Source organism: Lampris incognitus, unplaced genomic scaffold (genome assembly GCF_029633865.1).
Source record: "Lampris incognitus isolate fLamInc1 unplaced genomic scaffold, fLamInc1.hap2 H_6, whole genome shotgun sequence".
Taxonomy (NCBI): domain Eukaryota; kingdom Metazoa; phylum Chordata; class Actinopteri; order Lampriformes; family Lampridae; genus Lampris; species Lampris incognitus.
In genome coordinates, this window is record NW_026611081.1 from 44,230 (window position 1) to 55,000 (window position 10,771).

The 10,771-nt window shown below is 46.7% G+C and overlaps 1 protein-coding gene across 1 annotated transcript in view; it reads left to right on the plus strand.

Moving 5' to 3' along the window:
* The window catches only part of cacna1fb (calcium channel, voltage-dependent, L type, alpha 1F subunit), a gene marked incomplete at its 5' end in the record, with an annotated part of 128,982 nt that overhangs the window by 23,991 nt on the left and 94,220 nt on the right, over positions 1-10,771 (plus strand). Inside the window, 5 exons of the mRNA XM_056301732.1 lie at positions 1,460-1,611; positions 1,712-1,864; positions 8,731-8,927; positions 9,176-9,279; positions 10,613-10,764. Of these exons, the coding sequence (XP_056157707.1) occupies positions 1,460-1,611; positions 1,712-1,864; positions 8,731-8,927; positions 9,176-9,279; positions 10,613-10,764 (758 nt within the window). The remainder of the gene's footprint in view (positions 1-1,459; positions 1,612-1,711; positions 1,865-8,730; positions 8,928-9,175; positions 9,280-10,612; positions 10,765-10,771) is intronic.

A 10,771-nucleotide genomic window follows, 5' to 3' on the forward strand; every position in this document is an offset into this window, starting at 1 on the left:
TTAGAATGTTTATGCGGAATTGTAGAATGCCGTGTCACAGCTTGATGATGACCATCCTGTAACATCTTTTTTGGGGGAGGGGGGGGATTTGACTTTTTTATGACAAAGAAGACATTATTGAGAAGTTTCCTTGATGTTTGCAATTATTGTTACCATTGGTATTAACGTAGTTTTAATATTAAAATTCTAAAAAAAAAATGTAAAAAGTGTAAGAAAAATTAAATGAAAATAAAATCATGCCGGAAGAGGTGTGGGAGCGGCGATCCCCCACGTCCCCCTCCCACTACACCCCTGTTCTTTACTATCAGTAGCCAACACATTTGTAAAAGTCCTGGCATACTAGTTGAGAACAGTAGGGTATGATTGTTGTGCATCCCATCAATTTCTGAAAGTTTATTTACCTAAATGTCTGGTTTGATGGCATACATCTTCACATGCAGCCTTCTCTGTAACTTTGTAACAGTTCATACTTTTCCAGACAGTTCATCAGAGTTTGATGTAGACCATTTGCAGTTTCATCACTGTCTTCATAAAAGTCAAGTAACTTGCACTGCACTCGATCAGACACAGAAAAATATCTCACGCACACTGGGAACATTTTTTCTATTTCCCTTGTTTGAGGCATCGATGAAACCGAGTAAAACACAGGCTCACCTTCAGCTAGAGACAGATCATCCAGAATATCCTGCACAGTCTTTGGTCCTAAAACATTCATTGTGATCATCTCAGCTTTCGTTCTTCCCAAGTGCATCTTCTTCACAACATTTGAGTCATGAAACAACGCACCGTTGAGCTTAACCACACAGTCGGTGCTGTTATAGCCGAGTCCATGTTTAACAGTATGATACACGTATGAGGCTTCACTTGCCACAATTTTGTCATTTTCCACAGTAGATGCCATGAAGAATGCACCAATATCGGCAGTGTCTGGTGGCGTTCAGTCGATTTGGCATGACCAAGCCGGAGGCAACACGGGGATTCAAACCGGCGATCCCCGTGTTGGTAGGCAACGGAACAGACCACCACGCCACCCGGACGTGATTTATTTCCTTTTGAGTTTGATATTGGCTGTCTTCATGGCAACAAGAGACATCTGAGGCCTATCTCATTAGTTCATTGTAAACCCTTACTGACTTGACATGATGACACAGAAGACTTAAGTCTGTGACGGACTAGTCTGCCAGTCTGGACAGCTAGCATTTAGATTCAGATGAACTGTTCTCTGCTCTAGAACCTTGTTTTTCTCTGAGGAGGCCCTGGGGGCCACCATCCTCGGTGGCCCACCCCTGGCAGTGGTCTAGTGCTTCACATCATATTCTGCTCTGTTTCCCCTTCCATTCACACCTGTCTCCAGATCAGCTTTCCAGGTTCAGATGTCATGACAGGACCAGATTCTGCTTCCAGATGGTCTTCCTCTGCTCTTGATGGACTGGCTGGTTGTGTCTGTTTGTTGTTCCAGGTTATTCAGCGTTGTTTTGGAGACGATGACCCACAAGTCCGGGGAGGTAGCGACCACCCACCATGTACCGGGAAAACCAGGAGGTCTGGATGTCAAGGCTCTGAGGGCCTTTAGGGTCCTGAGACCCCTCCGACTGGTGTCTGGAGTCCCCAGTAAGGATGAGAGAGAGAATCAGGTTATTCAGCTCTTCAGTAAAGTAAATGGTTCTAACCTATCTGTCTATCTTACCGTGTGTGTGTGTGTGTGTGTCAGGTCTACAAATTGTCTTGAACTCCATCATGAAGGCCATGGTTCCTCTGCTCCACATTGCTCTTCTCGTTCTCTTTGTGATCATCATCTACGCCATCATTGGCCTGGAGCTCTTCATAGGACGCATGCACCGCACCTGCTACCATATAAGCACAGGTACACACACACACACACACACACACACACACGCAGATACACACTGCTGTTGTGCCTGTCAAAGCAGTGTGTTTGTTCCTATGAGAAGTTAGACTTAATAAGCATTGATCTATCAGTGAATTACATCTGAATGATCCATCAGCATCACAGATTAATTCTGTTGTCTGGGTGCCGTGGTTCTGACCTTTGGCCTCTTTACTGTTGGTTGTGTGTGGTGTTGATGTAGGGACTAAATCCTTTGACTGAATCAAAGTGGATTAGTTTGGAAGTCCTGCTGTGTGATTTTCACAGTCTTTATGTTAATCTGCGATGGTCTGTTCAAATGTCGTATCCCACAAATCACCACACGTAGCCTGGATGTGAATATGATTATTGCAATAAATTTAATCTTTTAGATTTAGAATCAGAATCAAGAATTTAGGAACAAACCTTCTGTTACGTGGGACATACTGTTGCACCGCCGTTCAGAGTTGGTGTTAGAAAAAGTCTAATCGGGGAGCAGTAGGGAACAGGGGGGGACTTCCATTTGAGAACTCAATTTATGATGTAAATACTTGATCATACAAGTTTGCCATCAACAACCAACACACCCAATTCCAATTTCAAAACATGCAGCGAAATCTTTCTCTTACACACACACACACACACACACACACACACACATATTGTCATCATCATCATCATCGACGGTCACTTGAAGCGAGTATGACTGTCCTCTCCATTGGGTTGTCTTGTTGTGGGTCTTCAGATGGCCGTAGAGGCCGAGCCGTGATCCACATACTTTAGTGCAGTGTGGACAGAGGAAAATGCTGGTGGTTGGGACTTTTTCTCTCTCTCCTTGCAGTGCTGTCACTTTTTCTCTGCGGCACAGTGGAGTTCCAGTTCATGACATGCAGCTCCTTCCTGCACGGATTTCTTTCGGGAGCACCTATCTAGTGCAATGTGTTCCCAGTTGCTCGATGTAATGTCGTATTTTTTTTAGAATGGTCTTGATATTGTCCTTGAAAAGTTTCTTTTGCCTGCCAGGAGCTTGCTGACCTTCCTTCAGCTGGGAGTGCAGGATCTGTTCGGGGAGATGTGTGTTGGACATGCGGATGACATGGTCTGTCCATTGGAGTTGGTGTTGCATTATTGTGGTGGTGATGCTAGTCATGTTGCCTTCTTCCAGAACGCTGATGTTGGTGCATCTGTCCTTCCAGCTGATCCTCAGGATCTTTCGTAAGGCTCTTTGGTGGTATTGTTCCAGGGCTCTCGGGTGCCTCCTGTAAGTCCATGACTCTGCTCCATACAGCAGAGTGGGGGGAACAACAGCTCTGTAGACCAGGAGTTTTGTTTGGGCCTTTAGGTCTCGGTGTTCAAAGATTCTTTTCCTGAGTCTGGCGTAAGTGCCACTGGCACAACTCAGGCAGTGGTTGACCTCAGAGTCGATGTCAGCTTTTGAGGAGAGAAGGCTGTTGAGGTAGGGGAAGTGATCAACATTTTCAAGAATTTTGTTGTCCACTTTTATGGTGGGCTCGGTAGATGGTTGGTTGGGTGGAGGTAGATATAGGACTTGGATCTTGTTGATGTTTAATGCTAGACCCAGGGCTCTGTATGCCTTGACAAAGACATTCAGAATGTCCTGGAGGTCCTCTGCGGAGTGTGCTGCGATGGCGTTGTCATCTGCATACTGAAGCTCCATGATGGTGGTGTTGCAGACTTTGCTCTTGGCCTTGAACCTATTAAGGTTGAAGAGCCTGCCATCAGTTCTGTATAGAATTGGGATCCCCTGTGACAGCTCTTCAACAATGAGGTGGAGTATGGCAGCAATAAAGATGGCAAATAAAGTGGTTGTGATGATGCATCCCTATTTGACACCTGTTTCCACAGTGAAGGGCTCTGACTCAGAGCTGCTGTTGCTGAACACTGTGACTGACATGCCATCATGTAGAAGCCTTAATATTCTGATGTATTTGTCAGGGCGGCCTTATCTTGATAGTGTGCTCCACAGAGCCTGATGGTCTACTGAATCAAAGGTCTTTGTCAGGTTTGTGAAAGCCATGTACAAAGGCTGCCTTTGTTCACGGCATTTTTCCTTGAGTTGGCGTGCTGTAACAATCATGTCTGCTGTACCTCTGGATGGGCAGAAGCAACACTGAGATTCTGGGAGTACTTTCTCAGCCAATGGTAGCAGTCTGTGTGCGAGGATGAGGGTGAGAGGCCCCTGTAGTTTCCACATTCCGCCTTGTCCCCTTTCTTGAATATGGCCACTATTAGAGCATACCTGAGCTCTGAGGGAAGTTCTTCTTTTTCCCGACCTTGAAGCGGAGGGTATGGATGTGGTACAGGAGGTCTGGTCCACTTTCCTTTAAGATGTCAGCTGGGATCCCATCTGGGCCAGCGGTCTTGTTGTTCTTAACGCTCCTGATGACGTCTTGAACCTCTCTCATGGTGGGAAGTTCCTCAATGTCTTCTCTGATGGGACTCTGGGGAATTTGGCGGGCAATGTCTGGTTCAGCTGTGCTAATGTGGTTGAGAAGTTCCTGGAACTGCTCCTACCATCGGTTGTTAATGGACTCATTGTCCTTCAGAAGCTCCTGCCCATCCTTTGAGCGCAGGGGGTTAAAGCCGTGGTTGCTTGGACCATAGATGGCCTTAGTAGCACTCGAAAAACCTCTGGTGTCACCAGAGTCTGCCAGTCGCTGGATTTCCAGAGCCTTTTCTGTCCACCAAGAGTTATTAAGTTCCCTTCCCTCACCCGTCTCTGGACGTCTGCCTTGGCTCTGGAGTTAGCCACTCTTTTAGCCTTGCAGGTTACATAATTTTGCCAGGCGTGGATGGCTGTCCTTTTCTTGGAGATGAACTGTTCTGTATCTGTGTCATTCTCATCCATCCAGTCCTGATGTTTTCTGGACTTGTACACAAGGGTGGTTTTGCAGGTGTCAAGAATGGTGGATTTGAGCAAGCTCCAGTGCTTCTCAATGTCATCAGGATATTCCTGTTGGAGTGTTTCCCCAAGTGAGGTCTGAAGTCGCTGCTGGGTGGCAGTTTCATTCAGGCTTCCAAGGTTCAGTCTTGGCCGGATCTGCTTCTTTTGAACCCTCCTCTTCCTCTTGAGTTTGATAGAAATCGTGGAGTAGATAATAAGGCGATGATCTGTCCAGCAGTCATCTGTATCAATCATGGCCCTTGTGATGTTCATGTCACGGTGGTCCCTTGTTCATACAATGACATAGTCAAGGAGATGTCACTGATTAGAGCAGGGGTGTCTCACAGATGCCTTAAATTTGTTTTTCTGGTGAAACAGAGTGTTAGTGATGGTGAGGTCATACTGAGAACATTTGCTAAGAAGCAGAATTCCATTGGAGTTAATGTTCCTGATGCCTTCCTTTCCTATAGTGCCCTTCCAGAGGTGTTGATCCTGGCTGACCCTGGCGTTGAGAGCATCCGTGCTGCCTCCACCAAACTATGCAACAGTTTCATAGTCTGTTGCTCTCCCTGAGATTTCTTCATATTTTTTCACCCTGTTAAAGGTTTTTTTTTTGTTGTTCTTTTTAGGGAATTGTTTCTTATCCGATGGGAGGGTCTAAGGACAGGATGTTGTGTTGCTGTAAAGCACCCTGAGGCACATTTGTAATTTGTGATATTGGGCTATACAAATAAAATTGACTTGACTTGACTTGATTTGACTTTCATTCCTCCGGCTGTGAGGTTCATCAACAGCCTGAACACTTAGACCTTCCGTAAAATGACTTTTTGACCTTCTTACTCACTGTCCTTGTCAGGTGTGCTTGGGATATTTAGGTCCGTGAAGTAATTTTTGTTTTTTGTTTTTAATTTATTTCTACTTTTTCCCCTTATCCCACCCGGTTAACCCAATGGCATATGGCCGGAAGTCTTGTCGAATAACTCCCCTGGCTCACGGTCCACAGAAAGGAGATAGTCATAACACCAGCTTCCTTCAAACTCGTGTCGGCTGCTCTCGCTATTTTACACACTGAAGCCTCGCATGGATTGCATTACCTTCAGGCCGCGAAGGAGACGTAGGGAGAATGCTTTCGGTTGCTTGGCTGCAGGCGCCCAGGTGGGCCAGAGGGGTCACTGGAGAACGACGAGTCCCCGAACACTACACCAATCTACGCCCACTCTCCCTCGGGTAAGGGTGGCCTAGTGAATGCCTTACCCCGTGGACGCTCTGGCTGTGACCGGTTACGGCGAGTCTGAGATACGAACCTCCCAGCCACATGACGAGCGGGTTGCAAGAACGGCGGGTTATTCCGCTCGGCCATCAGAGCGGCACGCTTTTTGTTTTTAATATTTGTTGCATGTTATTTGTTTTTATGTGGCACTGTGGTCCGAGTGAAATGTAATTTCGTTCCCTTGTATGTATGAGACATGCATATAAGGCAATGAAAAATAAAAGCAGTCTAATGCCCCTTTTCCACTACATGGTACTGCCTCAACTCAACTCACCCTTTTTTCATTTTCCATTACTGGAAAGTACCGGCACTTTGGTAACTGTTACCACTTTTCTGGTACCACCTTTATCAAGGTTCCAAAAAAACTGGAGCGGGTACAAAAGTCACTGCAGAACTCTGATTGGTCTTGGTAATGGCAAACAACACAGAAGTGAGTTGAGCTGAGCTGGTACCATGTAGTGGAAAAGGGGCATATATAATAACAATAATCTTTTATTTCGGACACACAGCCGGTCCATAGCATACAAGCAACAATACAATAAAATAAAACAATACAATTAAAAAACAAAAACAAAACATTTAGGCCTACATGACACCCCTACACTCCACGAGCACGCACACACGTGCGCGCGCACATGCACACACACACACACCGTACAACACAGTCAACATATATGAGTTGCACTACCCATCAGTGTGTGCACATTCCAGGCTCCAAAGTTTATGTTTCTGTGTTTCTGACCGCATGTGGTGATCCCTCTGGATGCGGTAATCCAGTCATGAGGTTTGAGGCAGGCTATTTTTAGGGCACCTTTTCTAGCCCCTTCCCCAGGTGGAGTGAGCAGAGTGGATCCCTAAAGAGGGCTGCTCAGTCGTGGGTGCAGCTACCGAAGGGCTCTTTCTACCTCGTTCCAAGAGCCTGGTGACTGAATCGAGCACCCACCGCCTGATGTGCCGGCTCATGACTAGGGGCTTCCAGATGTCACAATCCTGCCCCCGTTGCCACTTGCCAGTCACCATAGGACTTAATTCGGGATGTTAGGCTGGCTTCCCTTTATGGGGGACACCTGTGCGTGACTGTTTTTAACGTGAGGAGACCGGTGCACAGACAGCCACCACACGGTCCATGACAGATCTGGGTCAGGATCCAGAGGCATGGAGTCCAAGACAACTGGGGGCCCATTTGCTCCAGATGGCATTGCTCTCGGGATCATAGGACCATGCAAGCTTCTCCACCATGACACGGTGACAATCCACACACAAACTGTACTGTGCGTGTTATTAGAATATCATTTGAAATAGACTACATACTCCTACTGAATAAATTCAGACAGACCCAAAAATCATTCAGCATTGCGTAATAATCATGAAAGCCGAGGCAGGCATAAAGTGAGTTAAATGCATGGCTTACCTTTAGAAGAGTTGTAGGTGGCGAGTGTTGGTGCTGAACCTCCTAAGAATGGTTCTCGCACATTGCTGTGGAGGCACCAAATGTTAAGGCATGTTTGAAAGCCATCTGGGCATTGCGATCAGATGTGTGTGATACTTTGAGAGGATGTGCTGTATAGTCCAATCCCCCTCCATTGGCTGTGATTGTTTTTGTGGGCTAAAAAACTGTTTAGCAACTTCGTATTCTTTCTCAATTATAGGCGATCGTGACAAGTCCATAACGTGGAAGTTCCACAGCTAGCGCTTATGCTAGCAATTGCATCAGGGCTGTGTCAGGCCAAAGTGTGTCCGGGCTGCCAAAATGTGTGCGGGTGATGTCATCGCAATGCAGTGATAGGCTGGGAGGCTGTCCAGCTAATGGGTTCTTGTTTTTAGCCTTCTCGGTTCATGAAAAGTTCAGTTGATTATTGCTAAGTTTATGTTTAAAGTCTGGACTAAGTTCTTAGTATTGGTGAATAGATTTTATTCAGTAATAAACAGATTTGCTCATTTGGGTTTCATGTTTCAAACATAATGAATGTGGTAGCTGGTAAAGCCTTAGTAATGTGTAAATCTGTGACTACGCAGACAGCACAGCAGCCAGCCAGTCAGAAACCGTTCACACGCGGGTGTCTGGGTAGTGTAGCGGTCTATTCCGGTGCCTACCAACATGGGGATCGCCGGTTCGAATCCCCATGTTACCTCCGGCTTGGTCGGGTATCCCTACAGACACAATTGGCCGTGTCTGTGGGTGGGAAGCCGGATGTGGGTATGTGTCCTGGTTGCTGCACTAGCGCCTCCTCTGTTCGGTCGGGGTGCCTATTTAGGGGGGAGGGGGAACTGGGGGGAATAGCGGATCCTCCCAGTGCTACGTCCCCCAGGTGAAACTCCTCACTGTCAGGTGAAAAGAAGCAGCTGGTGACTCCACATGTATGGGAAGAGGCATGTGGTAGTCTGCAGCCCTCACTGGATCAGCAGAGGGGGTGGAGCAGAGACCGGGACCACTCAGAAGAGTAGGGTAATTGGCCGAATACAATTGGGGAGAAAAAGGGGGGAAAATCCAAAAAAAGGAACCGTTCTCACATGTGAATATGGAACTGCACACCCGCCTCATAAGCTAATGTCAGACGAGGGTCTTCCTCGTCACACGGTAGTTCAGCTCAGTCTCCAGAAAAGCTGTTTCCTTTGGGAACCATCTTGGAAATGCTAGAACTAGAACTAACACCACTGTAATGCATGGTGTGTCCTCTAATTCAACAGATAACTTTGTGGAGGATGACCCTGTGCCGTGTGCCTTCGCGGGTCACGGTAGACAGTGCATCATTAATGGGACGGAGTGCCGAGGCCGGTGGGACGGACCCAACGGAGGAATCACAAACTTTGACAACTTCTTCTTTGCCATGCTGACCGTTTTTCAGTGCATCACTATGGAGGGCTGGACAGATGTGCTGTACTGGGTAACACCTCAGCTCACTGCTTAATCGGCTCGTTAACGAGCTAGGCAACTAGTTTACTAGCTAGCTAGTTTTATCTTCCCCCATATTGTCACTTCAGATCAGTCTCTCTGTCTCACACACATACACACACACACACACACACACACACACACACACACACACACACACCACTCTTTCATTCAGCTAATATCACCTTTACTGTGTGTGTGTGTGTGTGTGTGTGTGTGTGTGTGTGTGTGTGTGTGTAGATGAATGATGCCATTGGTTTTGAGCTGCCTTGGGTTTATTTTGTCAGTTTGGTGATTTTTGGATCTTTCTTTGTCCTAAATCTGGTTCTGGGAGTCCTGAGTGGGTCAGTTTTATTAAATTTATTTTTTTAGTCAGCAAACATGTTGTTTGAAATATCTCCACACTCCAAACTTTCATGCACTCTTATTAGGTCACATTTATTGATTTTTTGATGAGTTTATTTATTGATTAATTTGGAACAGTCATGTTTATTTTAATGGCCAGTTTGCTTTTGAAGTTCGCCAGAGTGGACAACAACCTAGAGAAAAGAAAAACATGAGAAGGGGAATACGGATGAGGAAACACAGCCTTGCTTCAGCAGTTAGGATCTCATATAGGGAGTGGAGGTGGGACTACACCAAGGATCGGCTCTGAGCCCCCTCTTGTTTGCAGTGGTGATGGACAGGTTGACGGACGAGATCAGGCAGGAGTCTCTGTGGACGATGATGTTTGCGGATGACATTGTGATGTGTAGTGAGAGTAGGGAGCAGGTGGAGGAGTGCCTGGAGAGGTGGAGGTATGCACTGGAGAGAAGAGTGAAAGTCAGTAGGAGCAAGACGGAATACCTATGCGTGAATGAGAGGGAGGACAGTGGAATGGTGAGGATGCAAGGAGTAGAGGTGACGAAGGCATACGAGTTTAAATACTTGGGGTCAACTGTCCAAAGTAACGGGGAGTGCAGTAGAGAGGTGGAGAAGAGAGTGCAGGCAGGGTGGAGTGGGTGGAGAAGAGTGTCAAGAGAGATTTGTGACAGAAGGGTACCAGCAAGAGTTAAAGGGAAGGTTTACAAGATGGTAGTGAGACCAGCTATGTTGTATGGTCTGGAGACAGTGGCACTGATGAAAAGACAGGAGGAGGAGCTGGAGGTGGCAGAGATGAAGATGATAAGATTTTCATTGGGAGTGATGAAGAAGGACAGGATTAGGAAGGAGTATATTAGAGGGACAGCTCAGGTTGGACAGTTTGGAGACAAAGCAAGAGAGACAAGATTGAGATGGTGTGGACATGTGTGGAGGAGAGATGCTGGGTATATTGGGAGAAGGATGCTGAATATGGAGCTGCCAGGGAAGAGGAGAAGAGGAAGGCCAAAGAGGAGGTTTATGGATGTGGTGAGGGAGGACATGCAGGTGGCTGGTGTGACAGAGGAAGATGCAGAGGACAGGAAGAGATAGAAAGGGATGATCTGCTGTGGCGCCCCCTAACGGGAGCAGCTGAAAGTAGTAGTAGTAGTAGTAGTAGTAGTAGTAGCAGTAGTAGTAGTAGTAGTCATAGTAATAGTTTAAAATAACAGACAGAGAAATATTAGAGAATGCCCCTACAGGCTTTGTGTGTGTGTGTGTGTGTGTGTGTGTGTGTGTGTGTGTGTGTGTGTGTGTGTGTGTGTGTGTGTGTTACAGAGAGTTCTCTAAAGAGAGAGAGAAGGCGAAGGCTCGTGGAGACTTCCAGAAGCTTCGTGAGAAGCAGCAGATGGAGGAGGATCTGTGCGGCTACATGGACTGGATCACTCAGGCCGAAGACCTGGACGAATACGATGAGGACGGAAACCGACGTGAGCA